The following is a 19,373-nucleotide window of genomic DNA, read 5'->3' on the forward strand; positions in this document are numbered from 1 at the left end:
AAGTTCTCCTACATAAACGGCACAGGAGGTCGTGTGTCAGTACCACAAATTATGGCATGTTGGTACATCTCGCGGCCATAAGAGCACATATATACTATCATGGCTCGCAGTACTAGTAATGGCACATTCTAAAAAAAGCACACACGTACTTTCCACGGTTGTAAAAAAAAAGGCTGTAGTTTCTCTGGATTTATGTTTTAAAACCATTGACCTAGGCTAAGGCAAAAAACTCATGGTAAGGCGTTAAAAAAGACAGTTTAAACAGTAAATAAATGTACTAAATGCCGGAGTGAATTAGTTACAAGGGTCATGTGACTACCGCAAGTTACATAAAAAAACGTAACTTAAGTTAAAAATCATTTACTTTTGTTTTCACACGGGATGCGAACCCCGCTCTCCTGGATGAAAGTCTGCTGTTTATTTGACCCATTTACCACCCCAACCTCCAACCGAATGCAAGAATCTGCCCATTTAAACTTCGCTTGGCTGTCAATCACAACTATGTCAGCAAGATGGCGGCGGACGCATTGGAGCGGACAGTGAAATATGGACATCTGTGCATATGACCTAAACAAACGTTTTTGACGGGAGAACAGGCTGGGTTGGAAAAGAAACCTGCAGCCACATGGCCCTGACTTCAGGGATACTGGTTTCTGGTTCTGGTATTGTATTTTTTGTAATGATACCTGGGCCAGCAGAACACTGAAACTGACTAATGAATAAGCGACTTGAGAGTCCATCTTATTTCCACATCTTGTTTCATTTGTTAACCCAAATTTCTAAATATGTGACCCCGAAATAGACAACAGCAAATTCTTTGCCATTCTGTTTTGGAAAAAAATCTTTGAAGCAAATATTTAGCCTTGTGCACAACATATCTGCTTGGCTGAGAATTACTTTTTGACGCTTAGCCAAATACATTTGACCCGAGTTGTCTGGGTCAGCTCAGTAACATCTCCAAAATGAAATTCTTTCTTTAAAGAAAAGGCACAGCAATTCATGCGTTGACATGGTATTACCTACACTACTAAAGCTCTCTTCAAACTCTTTAAATTCTTTCTGGCATACAACTGCTCCTGGCTTTAGAAGGTGCCAGACCAAGTACTGATCCACTCCAATCAAGTTAAGAATGGACTTTAGGCTTTCAGGTATCACAAATAAATTGCTTCCAGACTATATTTGAGACCTCCTAGCCTGCCTGTGCACCCAAGAATGCACCCTTAAGTCTGCCAATAAGTTTCTCTCATTTCCCAAGCCCCACCTTATTCTGAAGGATGATTGAGTTGGCCTTTTTAAACAAGATTTTACCTGACCTTGTATAATTTACCCTGAGTGTGTTATCCAGACGATTTTATTATGTTATTTTCCCTTATGTTTTTTATTAATGCTCTCTTCCTGTTGACTTTATTTATCTTACGATGTTCTAAAAAAAGCACTTGTATGCCAGTTTTTTCCCCTCCCTTTGGTCAGGCCTGAGGGAACTGAACAACATGTGTGAACACGGCATCAGGATGTATAATAAGATCCTGATGTCTTATGAAGTCAGGTTCACATATTAACTGTAATTCATGGAATTAAGAAGCTGAAATGATTGTAGTATCACAGCATCAAAGGATTCTGTGATCAATGAGTGTGTTTGTCAAGGTCTAATGAGTGTGTTGTGGTGTCACACTGTAGGTAAAGCAATATGCTGAGTCTTTCATTGTGCTTTTTTCTTCTCTCAAAAACCCCCCTTCACTTAGGACTGCGTAAAAGCACAGAGAGACTGATTCTGCTGCTATTTTTTGGGCATCTTTTTGGAAAAGTACTGTAGCTTAATGCTGCGTCAATTTTGTGGAGTTGGTTTCTCACACAGACGCTCTGTAACGGTGATAGGATTCTCCTTGCTTTTCAGTGTACTGTAAGCCTAATAATGCTGAGACTGTTGTTGCTGTCATCCATCGCTCGAGGGTTATTGCCCTGCATGGACACACAGCACTTTAATCTGGTTAAAAATATATTATTTTTATTGTTACAATCAGTAGATGTATTTTCAATTTATGCTCTGAGGGCACACTTTATATTATCAGTGCATTTTGTGCATGTGCTTCTCTTGGTTTAGAATTATTTTGGGATTAGATGCCTTTCTTATTTATTACTTAATTATCTACCTAGCAGGAGATGTTAGTGTTCACCTGTATCCCTCTTTACTTTGAATTAAGAGATGCTCAAAATATTATATCAACATGGTCAAATAAGTAAAAAAACACCAACAATGAGGACTAAAAAGGCAACTTTTTTCCACATATGAAGTATGACCGAAACTACATGTCTCATTTAAAACACGCCAAAAATAAACCATTTAGAATAACTAGAACCTATTAAAAACATAAAATTCTGCACTCCTCTGCACGACTGGGAAGCTATAGTTGATTTGGCTGAGACGAACGGTCATATGACAAATATTCACTGAAAATCTGACATAACTGCAGGCTGTTTACACAGAGCTGAGAGGAGAGGACTGGAGAAGTTGCAAGTAGAGTCATATATTTCAATATGTATAGCATGTGGTGATGCACTTTTTTTCCAAATATTCATGATATTGTGGAAAAGTGTTTTTTATGTAAATTCCATTTAAAAAAAAATGTATCTGAGAAATTTAACTTTTCTTTTTTTTTTTTAATTATGTTGATCATTAAAACTGTGTTATTGTGCACAAAATACATTTGTGAGTAGTTTTTATTTTTTAGCAATGATTGTGCTGATTCCATAGAGCTGCAGGACAGAAATACAAGACCACAGTGAATAAAACGTAAAAAGAGCAAAAAACGCCCTGAAATGGCTTATTGAGGTTAGGAAATATATCCCCATCATGGTTGAGATAAACCAACAAGTTTTGTACAATTTTGTAGCAGTGATATGCATCAATTCCTTCTTCTCTGTTGTGTTTCCAGTCAAACACAAATGTCATGACATGATTTTCAAAAGATAAAAGTTCACACTGACATCTGAGCTCATAAGCAGAAACCCATTGTTTACACTATTCACTCCACTTGATACCATGTATTTGATGCCAGATTACAAATCATCTTTCATGTTAAAATGCTACCTGTATTTTTCAGATGTAATAAAGCTCTATAGCTGTATTGTAGTCAGACTAAATCCTCAAACAAAGTCTCTCAAACATCCTCAGTGTATTTGATCAACCTGTAGATTCACAATGCTCTGAACACAACAGTGGTCCTGGTAGCTGTTTATTTTATCCAAGCCGGAGTTATTTTTGTGGTGCTGAATCCATACTGTAAGTAAATTTGCTTCTCTTATAAGAAAACACAGCTTTCAATCTGCCAGGAGAATCGTACAAAGAAGAGGTAAAGCGGCCTGTGGCTTGGGAACAGCATAGCAAAGAAAAAAACAACTTAAATGTCACAAAAAAATCTGCATAATTTCATTTGGGGAAAAAAAGAAAAGATAATCATCTCATCTTTGAAACACACTCCAAAGGCCTTTTAATGAAAAATGTATCAATCTCTACCCGGCCCAGTTATCAGCAGCTCCTTATGAAACTGTCGTGGGCCCTGCTGCGTCGCTCCACATTATGATTTTTACCAAGCGAGTGTGCTGGCATTTCCCCGTCCCCCTGCTGCCTCCCTCTCCCCTGAGCTGGATGTTGGATCGGAACAAATTGAAGACGGCACTTTGGACCTTGCCAGTCTTTAACCTCTCCCCAACTTGTCCTGACTCTTGATTTGTCTCTCTTTCACTCACTTTTCCCCGCTCTCAAAAAAAACATACACCAGAAAAAAAGCCTAAATGCATCTCTCACCTGCCCTTTAAACATCTGTGAGTCTTTATCCTCTCCCTCGTCTCCCTCTTCCACATTCTCACCCTGCCTTCCCTTTTTTGTTGCCTTATCTTCTCCCGAATGTGCTCCTCCTGACCGTCCTCACTGTCCCTTCACACTGTCTGTCCTACCGAAGATCACTTTTGTAGCTATGGTAACCGGTTTGCCACCATGTTGGAAAACATCATTATGCTTGCACAAAAAGAGATATCTTCCCCCAGCAGAGTCGTGCAGCAGGACAGCCTTGCTGCTCAGTAATTTCCATATGTTATAATGTAATCAGCTCTTCAGCCTTTAGCAACGCTTAATTGATTTTCATAGCCTCGCACAATAGATTGGAGTTTTTTTCCCCTCCTTTTTAAATACCCATTCCCTTTTTTTTCAACCCGATTATTACATTATATTATTTGCACTGCAGTGTTATTCAAAGAATGTCTCACCATCAGATAGTGAGTTTAATAATCGGCTGTTGCTGAATTAATCGCAAGACATGCAAGCTAATGACAAAATTGGACTGATGTGAGTAGAGTCCGTTGTGAACAATGCTCCTCAGCAGTACAGACCTCCCCAATCGCCTTCCTTAATCACAGCCACTTAAATCTATCTCCCTGTTTGATCAGCACATTAGCCCATATAAATGCAATGTGAGGAAAATGAGATTACAGGGTTTCGGCATCGAGCCGCGTCACAACTTAATGCCTGTGGTTTGGAAATAAGTGGAATGCATTTCAAATCCCCAGCTTTTTCGCACCATCCTGTCAGTCTCATTTTCATCCTCTTTGTTTGTCTCTCATGCTTGCTTTCTTTCCTCTCTTTTAATTCCTCCCCACCTCTCTCTCCGTAACAGATATTACATCACCTGGCAAAGAATCACAATAATCTTTTCATCCTTTTCTCACCTATTCTGTTTCAATGTCACACACGTTGCGTTAAAGCATCGAATCCCCAAGTTCATTCGCACTGTTAGCTGTTAGGAGGAGATAAAGTATCCTGGAGAAACAGTGAGACGGAGAGAGAAAGTTACTCGGGAAGGATAAAAGAAAGACAGACTTGAGCTCAGAATGGTTCGAAATGAGGAAAGAGGGACCAGAGAAGGACAAGAGACTAGAGCAGCTTGTGTATTCTGTTTGAAGTCCATGCCCATGGGCCACAAAACCGTATTGATCTGGTGCTGTTGTTATGCTAAGGATGGGCTCTGAGATGATGCCATATACTCTTGGATAAATTGATTATGCTGAAGAGTGCATGGCTGGCTCCCTACTGGGGTGCGTAAAAATGATTTATGTACCCATATGTCCACTCTGGTCATGAGACCAGCTACATCATAAACACAGAGTTAGGAGTTTGGCCATGGTGCAAAATGAGAGCACACTCACGAAAAAATAAAATCCTAATAGATATTATAGACCGCTATTCTTCCCACGTACACTGTGTGCTCCTTCATAGCTCCGCTTTCTATCCTCTGTTCCTCCACCTCCGGAGAGGTTGTTTTCATGGAGATCTAAGTAATTAGATTGCCATTTAATCCTCCTGCCTGTGTGAATACAACTGCTATATTTAATTCTGTGTCCAATCAACACAATTTACCATGCCAAGCGAGTCTCTTAAAGTAGAACTTGGGTCAATTCAACAGATTTTAAACATCTCACTTAGAGAACGTCTGCCCTTTTTATCAAATTGAAACCTCGCCAGGCACCGCTGAGGTTTGTCAGAAATGAGCTTTCTATTTTGTATTGAATTTCTGTTTCTCTGCACTACCTTCGCCGATGAAGCGTCTCATTTGATTGTGGCAGATCTAGAAAGCCGAGTTGGGGATTTTTTGATGTTAATATAGCGCCTGTTTGAAGACAGTTGTCATTGTGTGTTCACAATCAGCAGCGACCAAGTCAAGGGACAAATCTGACCCGACTTCTTCCGTTCTAACTTTATAGAATCAGGCAGTTTCTCTCTGGGGATTTTTAAGCACAGGTAAGAAAAATCTAGATAACACTGATGTGTTGACAGGTATGTATAATTGGCTCATATTGAGATAGGCATACTTAATCATAGTTTTTATTGCAGCCTGCATTTTGCATATTTTAAACCCTCATTGGGAATTCAGGTCATGCTGATATATAAATGAAATACCTTTCCCGACACACCAGTGATGAGTATAGATACACGCTGAGCTGCCAAGAATATCTCTACAAAAAGAACCGTAGAATGGAATTGCTCATATATATTTTTTTTAAATTAGACGCATTATCACACTGCAGTTTGTGCTCACAAATTCGGAGGGATGGGAGCTGGAGAGTCTGCAGAGGCTGGCACAGCAGGACATGGAGGATAGGTAGACCAGAAAGAGCAGGGCCTCCTCCTCCCCAGGGCCAAATCCCACTGAGTTACCATTAAACACGGTGCTAACTAATTTATAATACCAGGCGAGCTCCCACCTCAGCAGTCTCTCCTCCATCCTTTTAACCCCGGACTCGACCCATCGCCTCATAATTCCCACACGTCATGTTGTGCTATTCCTGTGTCCTTCACATCATATGCCATAATTCAGCTCACCTCGCTCCATCTTGCTGTCATCGAATTGCAGTAAAAGCCACCGTTCTTGTTGTCCTCCCTGCAGCCACGCAGGGGGGGACCCGCCGCGATTTTAAACACACTCCGCCTCACGACACGATGCACCTTCCTCAGCTCAAACATCAGAGGGAACGCAGCTGCGCCCCGCTCCTTCATTTACAGGAGCCGAGTGAAGTTTGGCCAGAGGCTTATCAGTTATTGAGAGCAGTAGATAGAAAATGATTTAAATGACTCTTCAGAGGCAAAATGCCGACTGAGTGGAACAGCAATGTCCACTAAAAACAGTTTTATTGATCACCTTTCACCCTCCTACTCTTTAAATCTCTGTTCTCTCTCATCTCTGCCTACTGCGGTTCTGACTGTTAGAATCATACTTTTTCTAAGCAAAAAGAAAAACATATGCACACGCAGGTTGTGTCATGCAGTTCCTGCAGACTGTCATTCTCACTGTGTATCAGAGAGGAAGGCTCAAGCCTCACAGAGGTGTTAGGAGCTGCAAGGCTTTGTTGGCAGCTCAGGGCGATGGACTGTGAACTCTGATCCAACACGGGATCTCACAGTTGGACTTGAAGAGGGTGTTTTTGTTAAATGATGGCTTTTTAGGCCACATGAGCAACATGACTGCAGGGATGGCAACGTCAGTCAGTCAGTCAGTCAGTTTACCGCCACAATCCAGGCGGAAATATATCTCAGCAAGTGTTGAAAGGATTGCCATGAAATGTTTTGCCCAGAAGGTGCATCTTTTGACATTTCTTCTAATGCCACCATGTGCTTCACATTTGTGTTTCATAGTGAAATGTCTCTGCAACTATTTGATTGGTTGTTGAAATTTGCTCTAGCTATTCCAGGTTTCTAAAGGATACATTAGAATGGCTTTGGTGATCCTCTAACTGTTCATATAGATCCAAGACTTTATGACCCAGATTAGGGCTGCAAAATTCTGGGAATTTTCAAAGTTGGAAACTTTTCATGGGAATAAACGTGAATTTATGGGAATTGAAGCTTGACCCTTAACAGGGAACTGTTAAATTTGGTAAATATATTTTAGCATTATCTTGACTAAAACAGCCAGAGTTAATGCAAGTACACTTGAATATCTGCTATTCTTCAATCACATACACATAGCACACTGCTGACTGCAGGGCTGCTGAGGCCCCCTATCAAGGCCACGCCCCCTATGGAGACCACGCCCCTTACATGCACTGTGCATTCCTCTATCATATTCAATTCAATTCAATTCATTAACATGTTGAATGGGACTTTTTGTGGAAGGGGAGGAGCTCTTTTTTATTAAGTTTACTTAATTTGTGAATTGGGGGTGTCAATATTTATGTGTTTGTCGTTCAATAAAATTATTAAAACTTAAGGAAGTTCTACTTACAAATAAATCTGTTGAAATGTCATGTTTTTTGTATTTTGAATATTTACAAAATTCCCCATTTTAACTTCCCATGGAAAGTTTCTGGAAATGTACCATAAATTGTCCACCCATTTGCAACCCTAACCCAAATACCTGCAAAGTTAATATAACTGACTCAACTATAACATGATGGCCGTGGTAAACATTATCATGAGAACCATCAGCATGTTTGAATTGTTACAGTGAGCTTGTAATCCCATTAATCCCATATTTGCCGCTTTTTCTTAATATGCTACTGAAACGAGGACTTCATTGTCAAAATTGATGCCAATAATGCTCTGCCAGTCAACTAATCGATTAATCGGCTTCTTGTCTCTTCAGCATTAACATGCCATTCACAACTCAAGGGAACCTGAGCAGCAATTTACACACGCTTACGCACACACACATTCATAAAGTGAGAACTCTGCACCGTTGTAGACTAATGACTTTGGACTTGTGTGTGCTGCTTGTCAAATCCGTTGAACTGCACATACGTAGAGACTCAGTTGGCTTGGCAACAGCACAGAGTGATGATATTTTATGATGCTTGGATGGTAATTAATTTCACCTTTTTGCTCTCTCATTCTATAGCATGCATCCTCTCTGATTCCTCCCAGCGCCCTTTTGTCTCTAATTCGAGCTAACCCTACACCTGCTGCACACCCTCCACTGAATGAAGGGGTGTGAAGGAACAAAGGGAGAATCAGGCAGAGATGTATAAATGATAAGAGAGGGAGAAAGAGAGAGAGAGAGCGGTGTGTAAATGTCACACGTCCCCATGTGCTCATTAACAGCATCCACATTAGTCTTGTACCCCCCTCTACTCTCCACCGTCCCTTTTTCCACCTGTTCACTTTCCCTCAAGGAGAAAGGACAGGGCACATTTAGATCATTGTGTCTTTGAAGAGGAATGGCTACTAACCTGTAAATAATGCATGCGCTGTTCCGGCATGTGTCGCAGTTGGCCGTGTCCTGTCCGGTTCGATAGGAGAGTCTGCGGGGAAGATAAGAGTCGTGAATGAGTAATTACAGGACTTGTTAAGCTGCTCCCTCACACCTTCCTCTCTCATCTTGTTTGTCATCCCTCGTTAGCGGGACCCAAGTAAATGAGGGTGACGAGGAGTCATGCTGCCCTCCTGAGTGGCCTATGTCCGGCAGCCGGGGCACAGAGAGCACAGTGTCGGCCATTAGCTGTGGCTGACTGATTTGAGGTCAGATAAGGCAAAGGAGTACACAGGATTTGAATCTGAACTGCAGTTCTTGAACTTGTGTCAGGATTGTTACAATTTAAATGAAATAATAACACAAATAGGTTTGGCTGCTACTTAGGATTATTCTATTATAGATTTTTTTCTTTTTGTATATAAAAATGCTATAACACACTCTATCCTTCCCTTACGTTCCCCCTTTTTACTCACACTCGAGAAATCCTACCATTGATTAATCCATTCTGTGCTGCATCGTGTTGTAAAACACACTAAGAGTTATCATCAGTATGAACATTTTGCACAACCATTTATTATCTGGAAAGAAACAACATGGAAATGAGACAGGTCCTCCAAGCAGATAAAAGTTGGCAGTTATGCTTAGGACAGCAGCCCTTTGGCTTCATACAGTCAACCCGTCTTAATTTCATTGTGATATTGATCCACTGCATTCACATTGAAACCCATCAATATCTTATTATATTACATCCTGTGTGTCCTTATATCGTTCTTGTTTCGTTTGCCACTGAGATAAATTATTGTCATGAACCAATCCCATTATGGATTCCTATTCCTCATGGGGCAGCTAAAGACCAGGTGATGACCCTGAATGGAACGACTTGGTTACATGCTTCAAAGGCTCAATGGCTTTCTTATTGGATTAGCATGTGGGAATGTGCATATTGATGGACAGCGATAGGTTTCCACTTATAATTAATGACATAGTACAGTGGAAGCAGGCTGTGGACTCACTTCTCCAGTGACGGGGACGAGAAGGAGACACTCTGCTGGTTGGTTTTATGGTTACGACCCACACTGCTGCATCAACAGAAAACAGTCTAGTAAACCCACTACAACTGACAGGCTTTTTGTAGCTGTGAATCACCCATCCTTCATCAACCCTTCACAACCAACTGATTATATAGAGTCACATAGTAGCTACTAGGGATGGGAATAATTAATCAATGATTGATTAATGGGTGTTAAGAATTTGGTCATCACGTGGATTTTTTAATTGATCTGTGTATTTTTTAATATTATCTATGACTGCGTGTCAGTACTGAACTGAAATGAAAAACGGCCGAGCTTTCAGTTCTGCAGCTGTACGTGAATAAGCCAATGAGCTGAGAATTAAGTTGGATAAAGCAGTTTGCAAACTGAAAGCTGCAATAACAATTGTAAAACACACAGAAATACAACAGTGGTAATTTGAGCAAAACAAGCTTACTGTATCAAACCTAGCATAAAGTACTAGGTTTAATTTTATCCAAAACTTATTTAAACACAAAAAACACACTTTAATATGCAAGATTACTGTGAAAACGAACCTCATGCCTCTTCAGGGGTTAAAACATGAACCATTGAACTCCTCCACGTTATCTTCAGTTTAATCTCAGTTGATTTAGTTTTACGTTCGACAGGAAGTCTCTTTTCGTCCTTTCAAAATGAAAGCATAAGTTATCAAAACACAACTGTTTTTAGTATTTGCTAATTGACTTTGTGTTAGGATCAATTAACCAATGTCTCAAATATTTTTTAACTGATTTCATAAAGCACAGGCTGTGTCAAAAGTTGAAATTGTTTTGGTTTTATTCTCCCTGGTGTTTGGACATCTACTTTAGATTGGATGATTTATGCCCTTGCCCCATTATAATGGATGACAATTCAATTTCATTTGAGGTGCTATCAGCAATGAAAAACTACAGCAACGTGCCTTTGCAGAAACAGTGTTGCCACTCCGGACAGTCTGCAGAGTTACAAGTGGAAAATGAAAACTGTTCACAGTGAGGTCTGTAGATATCTGCAGTAATGGGCACTTTTGTTTTCGTGCCCATTACTGTTTTCGTTTTCATTTAGTTTCTGTTTTGTTATGTGTTGCTGTTGATTTAAAGTTTTGTTGTGCTTTTAACCAGCGCTGTATTCACGACCAACTTATTTGAGTCAAGTCTAATACCAGGTCCAGTTAAGACCAGGTCCAAAAGAGTCCAAATCGGCTCCCATTCAAGACAATATTAGGCGTCTTTCCAATGCAATTATAGTGATTAAATAGTTAGAAGGGACAGAAATAATTTGGCTATGAACTAGATTAATCTATTCCTCTAACATCAAACTAATTTAATGCATTATGTAGGGAGAAACAGCAAATCAGGCAACCATCTGTACAATGGATCCCAGGTTAACAGCTGGGAACAAGTTGACCAATAGCCGAGCCAGAGACTAAGTGTACAACAAGTGCTCTTAAGTCTGGACTCAAGTATGAAAGCCCTGCTTTTAACACCACAGACAGAATTCCATTTACTTCCATTAAATTGTGTCAAAGCAGAAATCATTAGATGCCACGGGAGGAAAGTGAGAACATTTTATTTTTTGTTTGTTTTTTTCTGTAATTTGGTCAGCCAACCCTTTAAAAAACACTCACTGTCATGAGGGTCAGGGTTTGTCAAATGAAAATCGTTGCAGAATCCGTTGGATTCTCCTCCTTGTGGATGTTAATGTGCTAACTTTCACATTTGCTTCTCAACTCCTAATCTTTGTAGTAGCAGAGACATTTTTCAATTCTCTCTCAGGGACTCTTGTCACGCAGCCCATAAGGTACGGCACCAATAAAAATTAAACTGCTATCATAAATTTCCTGTCCTTATCTACTCGTTTCTGTGCTATATGCTCTGACAGGTATATGAGAGGTGTTGATATCAATATTGTTATTTAAGGCTGCTGCCGAATGAGGTAATGGAAGGAGTCTGAGAAGAGGATAAGTGCAGTGATGCGGGGAAGTTTGCAGCTTGGACTAATTGTAATTAAGGGGCTTGGCGTTGGGGAGGGGGGTGACAGTGAAGAGCAGTGGGGAAGTTCAAGGCCGTCTTCACTTTCCACCTAGGTAAGCTGATCAATAAGCAGGCGATGGGGCAGACAGGCAACTGGGTCACGTCCTTTGAACAACTCACCCTTATTCTCTCTATCTCTCACCCTCATGCTGTCTAGATCTCTTTCTCTCTCCATCTCCCGTCCCCCCCGCCCCTCTTTCACACTGAGTTGATAAGAGAAAATAAGAGAGAAGAGCTCATTTCGGGAAGCCTCCCTGGGGAGAGCCAAGCCAAAAGTGCCATTAACAGTATATTTATCCACCCCTGCCCTCTTTGTGCCACTAAGTGAGCCCTCCCAAAGGTCACTGAGTGGGTGGGAGTCCAAAGGCATAAAAACATGCGCACATACACAGTGTTAATAGACAGGCTATAGCAACAAGTCCCCATGAGTGTGATTAATTGGATCTGGCCTGCCAACACTGGCTGATGATGCAGCAAATTTATTCCTGAGCTTTGTGCTGTTGGATGCAGCCAACGATGTTTTCTAGAACTGCATCACACCCTTCACACTGTGATGTGTATGCCCTGGGCAGGGCTGGACCTATGGGATATATGTGACTGTGCACCTGCATGCATGGTCTGTGGGGACATAAGGCAAACTCTTTTTTTTCCCCCAGCATCTTGGTAGTCTGACTCACTGAATGTAGAGTGATGGTATAAGCGTGTATAGGTGCATCTCCGCTATCTATTCTGCAGGGGCGTCTCAGACAGTTGTGATTGGTTTAAAGACTTACAAACAAGTTGGAGCACTTTTTCCCCTATTTTAGAATGAAAATGTGTGCAGCTAGACCATTCTCCAGTGCTGACACAGATCTGTGGAGCTAGGTCTGGCTATGAGAGACTAGTATCGTGGTAAGAGCTGCTCATACACTCTATAAAGTTCTAATAATGAAAATACCAAAGGAGAAGTTGTGCCTTTTCCTTGTCCTTCTTACTTTCTTTTATATGCATGCTTACTAGCTGTTTTCCTCTTCAATTGTCGCCATTCCTATTGAGTTGCAAAGTGGAATATGTGGTTTAAGGGTTTTAGGGTCTGGACCTCCTGTTCATTTTCTGTATAGCATTGCATTTTCGGCATTCAACTATTCAAGCTGAATCATCAGTAAAAAAAAAAAAAAGAGTATTTCTAAAAATATCTAGATCACAGATCCATGGTAAAAGATGCAACCTTGTTCATAAACAGAGCTACCAATAGAATCGCAGTGCTTCAAATTCTGATTCAACAAATTAAATAAGTTTGCTTTTGGATTCTGGCTCCGTTAAAATGAATTGAGAAACAATGGTGTGAGATAAAAAGGTGTCTAAATTTGCTGAGGTTTGATTTCTGACTGATTTCTTCTCCATACATTATTCTTTCAAAACTTTTAGATTTAACATTGAAAAAAATTACATCAGGGACCAGTAGTTCCTCTCTCTTTATCCATTGCACACACTTGTTGTCTTCCTCGTGACTAATTTGCAAATGTGTTTTAGTCTGGAACCTCTCGGTTAATTTTTATTTCCAAGGGGCGTTCCCGACAAGTGCAGACCAAAATGCCTCTAATAGACCACAGCCAATCAGAGTAATGAGAGTGACCCCCAACCAATTAGAGCAAATCATCCAACATAGCGCTGAGTGACACATGCAAGCTGGGGCGGTGCTTGGTCTGTGGCCTGGTCCCACACTTCCCCACAGCTTAACAGTACTCTAAAATGTGTTTCTGAAAACTTTAAAGGCAATGCCTGAACAGAATCTTGATTCATATTTGATCAGCTTATTTGACATCAGTCGTTCTATCTATCTTACATGAGATAAATGGTTGCGAAACTGGGTAGAAAACTGTCTGAAAGGGAGAGTGACCAGCTGCATCTGCCAGAGCAAATAAAACATGATTCATCTGGTTTCCAGGCCAGGCTTCCTCCTAAGGTCACACAGATCAGCGGATCATTACTACGGCCTGTGGACAGTCTCCAGCTGGCATGTAGAACAGAGACAAATAGAAAATTCCACCCTTGTTTTTCTCATTTCTTTTTTAATTTCTATATACGTGTTTGGGTGTGTGGGGGCGTTGCACTTTTTAGTATTCTCATCACACTATCTGTTAAATTCAATTTGTGTCTGAGCAGCGTGTCATGAACATATGCGTTGTGATGAATGCACACACGGCTGCATTTCCTTCCATGAAAAATGAATGTCATATAACATAAGCAGTTATATATCAGACGTAATTGCACTCACAGTTCACCTATACCCTGTGGGCACTACTATTTGTTGTGTCAGTGACATTTATGTAGGGGGAGCGTGAAGCTAATGTGGTGTGACTAAAGCAGCATTAGTATTTTTGCTTAGCTCGCTTAAAAAGAAATGGAAATATGTACAGGAAGAAGACTGTGCTTGTATAGAAAAGTAGACATTCAGGTGGGCTCAGATGGATTACAAGAGGCTTAAACTGCTCACTGACTTTAAATGTAAGCTTTTGTAATTAACGTATGGCAAGGCAGTGTGATTGTTTGTGACCAGATGGCACCATTAAACAGTCGTCACTAATTTTTATTTACAAATTAAGCCTCTTCTCTCCCCCACCTGCCAATCCCGACACATCTGATAGGCCAGATGTGCTCGGCAACACAGAAGATGGCTCCCCATGCTGCACCACATGTCCACTTACTTGTTCTCTCACAACACACTTTTATGAGTTTGGTGATAAGGAGATTAAGGCTGCCTTGTGTAAGATTGAAGGAGGATAATTGCTTTTTCAGATGGTGTAAACCTACACTGTTGTAAGATCTGTTCCCTGCCCGAGCCCTGTTGAATAGGACTTTCACCCTGTCGTTCAGTCAAGTCGAGAGCCGCTTTCATACACTTTAAAAGCATTTGTGCTTGTGTGGGTATGAACTTGACAGGCGTGTCTGTGTGGTTAATTCCCACAGGTTTTGGACTCCAGGTTGGTATGATGTTGATTATATGGATTTTCTCACTCTGTACCTCTCCACAGTGCTGGTCAAAACAGATAGGAATCTGAGTGCCGAGCCCCAGCAATTCACTCAACAAATTGGCCATTTTGTTTGCCTCATGCCTTTGGATAGACAATCCTCTATTTCAGCGGGTTAGATGCTATCTGCAGCCCTTTTGTATATACTCAGTATCCATTGGACAGTAAATGGCTTTTTCACAGGCCATGGCTTTTTCAAAGGCCTTGGACTTAGTAGATAAACATGGTGTGCATCTGGATAAGGCCAATTGTTAAATTTCTAGCAATAAAAGTACTTGAAAGTGTCACTATCAAATAGAGATGTTCCGATACCATTTTTTCCCTACTGTTACCGATTCCGATACGTGTGCTGTGGGTATCGGCCGATACCGAGTACCAATCTGATACCAGTATGTTATTAAAAAAAACAATCTGATACCAGTATGTTATTAAAAAATTATCATTGTGGTTACTGTGGTCATTAAGCGGTGAAATCCCAAATTTTTGGCAACAGACAGGGGTTTGTCATCCAGGATAATAAATTCCAGGATTGTGTCTGTTTCCTTGGTTGCTTTTACGCTGTCTCTGGGGAATTTTTCTCGTCGCTGGAAGGCAGCTTCCAGAATGTGCTGCTGCGGCTCGTCCTTCTTTTCCCCTTTTGTTTTAGAACATTTGTCGTGCTCTTATAGGCTGACGCGTCTTCAGGTCCGTTATCGTTATCATTAACTGCTTATCCGCACTCGGGTCGCAGAGGGCTGGAGCCTATCCCAGCTGGCATTGGGCAAGAGGCGGGGTACGCCCTGGACAGGTCTCCAGACTATCGCAGGGTTGACATGACCTACGGGCAATTTAGAGTCACCAATGTTTTTTGGACTGTGGGAGGAAGCCGGAGTACCTGGAGAGAACCCACGATGACACGGGGAGAACATGCAAACTCCACACAGAAGAGCTGCAGGCGGGAGGCGAACTGGCGACCCTCTTGCTGTGAGCGAGAGCGCTAACCACTTTAATTTGTTTAATTAAATTGCTTGTGTTAAAATTGGCAACACTCGTGCCACCCCTTGAGATTTTATCTTTGCACATGTTACATGTCGCAGTCTTGCTGGTGGGAGATTCCAGTGTGAAATATTGCCACACCGCCGACATGATAGTGCTACTTAGCTTAGCTCCAGGCCTCGCATCAACCTACTCTGACACACGTGTGTGTCTGTTGTGTCTGCGTTAGGTAATCAATTCCTCCTCGTCCCTCTAAAACAGCAGATTGCAGCACAGCGCCAACGTCGGTGGCGAAGAAGAATTGTGCCAGAGTTTACTGGAGTGAACCAGTAGACAGATTACTAATTAAATAAATTACGTTGTATCTGATCAGTGCCTGGACTCCAGTACTTGCCAATACCGATGCCAGCATTTCTGGCGGTATCGGAGCAATTTCCGATACTGGTATCGGAATCAGAACAAGTCTACTATCTACTAAGGTTTGATGTCCTCCTTAGTGATGTTTTTTTAATAATTTAAGTCCCATATTCAGACAAATTTTGACATATTAAAAAATAGGAATGATACAGATCTCTTACTTTATACATGGTTATTTTTTCAGTTGCAAAATCAGTTAAGTTAAAAAAATAGCAAGATATTTGAGTTGAATGTAATTTAATAATACATTTTCATACCATGGGAAAAAAATTTGACTATTGTTTTCTTTAATTTCTTAATGGCTGGTACAACGGAAGGTACATTTGTTTGGACAAATGTAATGATTACAACAAAAATAGTTCATAAGAGTTCAATCTAACAGCTGATATCTAGCCATTTTCCATGGTTTTCTTGATAATAACCAAAATCATTATCAAGAAAACCATGGAATATGGCTAGATATCAGCTCTTAAATTAAACTCTTATGAACTATTTTTGTTGTTTTCACTATATTTGTCCAAACAAATGTACCTTAAGTTTTAAAATGAGCAAGAAATTGAAGATAACAAGGCTGGTCTAATATTTTTTTCCATGACTGTGTTAATATTCTTATTAATTATAAAGGAATGATACAGATCGCTTAATATGCACAAGGTTATGTTTTCAGTTGCAGAGTTATGTTATGTTAAAAAAAAGCAATATATTTGAGATGAATGTGATATAATAATAATTTATTTATAATGCACTTTAAAGGAGATCTCAAAGTGCTACAGTCTAATTATATTTATATAAAAAAAGGGGTTTAAAATAGCTAAAATCAGAAAAAAATAATAATCTAGAAACCATCCAATGTGGTTTAACGGCCACCTTTTATAGTGGCAGTGTTTCATATGATGGGTCATTAAACCGCCAACCAGAGATGAATCATCTGTAAATATGTTCCGCAGCAGCTTTGTGTGATCTGAATGGAAATCATCACAAAAGGACACTGTGCTGTAATAGCTCTGCAGGTCACATCCAGGTGAAATCACCCCAGCTTCACGCAGCTGTGATCTCTCTTTAACACTCTGGGTTTATCAGTCAAGGCTTTGCTGAACAGCTGTCACACATACAGTACGAGCTTGTCCCTAAGATCTGAAAAATAATGTGACACATCAAGAGGGTACTTTTCCTGCTCATGCTGAATCATGAAGGTGCTCCGTGTTCTCTGATTCTTTGGCTTTGCCCTGTGAACACCACAGCCTCTCTTTTTTTCTCCAAATGTGAATTCTAGAAATATAATTTTCTTTTTTGCTTGACAACAGTGTAAAGTAGGGAGACACCAATCCAATTCACCCGATCTATAACAGCCCCGATTCTGACCTTTTGTAGCAGATTGGTTATCAGCCATTAAGCGACCGATCCACAGTTTTTCAGTCAATGTTGTGAGAAAATTCACTGTTTCCGCTATCAGTTTAGTCATGGTGGGCTGCCCACTCAGTTTTTAGTACTACAGCGGACTCTGGCCTCATGTCAATTCACATTAAAAGGATTCAAACTAGTAGTCTGTATCTCCGGGTATTCTGAGTGAGGGAGTGGAATTGGAATCAAGAGAGAAAGAGTTGAATCAGTGCATCTCTAATGCAAAACAGAGGCTGTAAGTGAGATGTCTTACCCTTCTCTGTGGGCCTCCCCCTTCTCCAGTTCCTGGATGACCCCCAGCAGCACCTTGATGGTCTCTTGGCTGGAGCTGATGAGATTTTCCATGGCCTGGAGCTGTGCTTTAACATCCCCGTCCTGATTCATAGGCACTATTTGCTTGCAGGCCTCCTGTGTTTGGTGGGGCGGTGCCCTACCGGCCTCACCGCCTCTGCATGGTGTCAGAGGCTCCTCCATGCCCCGCAGAGGCCGGGCAGATAACTGTCCTGTGTGGCACTGTGCCTGTGTTGTACAGCCTCTGCCGACACGTGGTAGCGTCTCACTCTGCAGCCCGTTGAGCTGCAGGGCTTTCTTCCGCTTGCTCCGCACGGACGGACTATCCAGGCACTCCACCTGCGTAAGGGAGTTCCAGGCGATGGGGCCCGTAACCTTGGAGGCCCTGTCCGGCAGGGTTCGGGACGAGCCCTCCTCCAGATTGAGCAGCTGCCTCTTGGCCAAGCGGTCTGTGTCGGCCTCCCTGTGTTGTAATCCTGTCCTGGCTTTGGATGGGACACTGCAGAGCTGGTACTCTGCCTGTGCTCCGGCTCCGCTTCCTCTCTGTGTGTCTGCAAGGCAGTCTGTGTCTGCAGAGCAACTGAGCAGCAGAGCGTCAGAGCACAGGCCATCAGGTGCAGTGTGCTGCTCCACTGTGGCAATGCACTCATTAGTATGGAGCAGAGCCCTGGTCCTCCGGACTCCACTCCCCCCGCAGGCTCCCTCCTCCTCTTCCTCATCTAAACCCTGCTCAGCAGCCTTGGACTGCTTCACCTCCATGACAAAACCGTTATTCTGACCTTTATAAGTTTCCACGGCCGCCACGTGTTTAAAGGTGTGGCCTTTTTTGCGCTCAAAGGGAAAGGTCTGATAGCGTTTCTTCAGGTCGGGGGACGTCTGCACGCCTGTGCTCCGTGTGACGTTTGGGATGGACCTGCGGGCGGGGACCGTCATGTACTTGCGGTACGCCACTTTGTATGATATCGGCTTGCCACCTTTCCCTGCTGCTTGCAACTCCGCCTCCCTTTGCTCGTTCTGTGCCTCGCAGATATCCTTGAAACGCACTTGCAGGGCCTTGTTTCTCTTCCTCACCTGTCGACTGGCTTCCAGGGAATACTTCACCTCCAGCGCCAGCGAGGTGGAGGGCAAGGGCGCTGCCTCCGAGTCAGATTCTGAGTTGGTGAGCATGCATTTGCCCCCTTCCTTGCTCACCATGTTTCCTAAGAGGTATGGAGAAAAACGTGTATTAATAATTTATCGTGAATGGCTTGAAACAAAGACTCTCGTCTGACTATTAAATCCTACCGGACAGAACACACTTAGAAGCTTAGAGAGAAGGGAGGAACCTGTGTAGTTATTGAATGAATATTAATAAAAACAGATTTTATCAGACACTTGTTGTTATGCATGCCAAAAAGCCAAGCAAATATGATTTTTAAGTTGATTTTTAAGTAACTTCCTTTAAAAATTGAGCAT

The 19,373-nt window shown here is 41.7% G+C and overlaps 2 protein-coding genes across 3 annotated transcripts in view; one reads left to right on the forward strand and one right to left on the reverse strand.

Moving 5' to 3' along the window:
- Positions 1-19,373, forward strand: part of dock1 (dedicator of cytokinesis 1) — a 244,084-nt gene that overhangs the window by 115,619 nt on the left and 109,092 nt on the right. The window lies entirely within an intron of this gene.
- Positions 1-19,373, reverse strand: part of LOC131960068 (inhibitory synaptic factor 2A) — a 35,217-nt gene that overhangs the window by 4,958 nt on the left and 10,886 nt on the right. The window contains exons 2-3 of the mRNA XM_059325285.1: positions 17,881-19,117; positions 8,716-8,787 (exon numbers count right to left, since the gene is read on the reverse strand). Coding sequence (XP_059181268.1) covers positions 8,716-8,787; positions 17,881-19,112 — 1,304 coding nt within the window. The 5' untranslated portion in view covers positions 19,113-19,117. The remainder of the gene's footprint in view (positions 1-8,715; positions 8,788-17,880; positions 19,118-19,373) is intronic.

This window comes from Centropristis striata, chromosome 21 (genome assembly GCF_030273125.1).
Source record: "Centropristis striata isolate RG_2023a ecotype Rhode Island chromosome 21, C.striata_1.0, whole genome shotgun sequence".
Lineage (NCBI taxonomy): Eukaryota > Metazoa > Chordata > Actinopteri > Perciformes > Serranidae > Centropristis > Centropristis striata.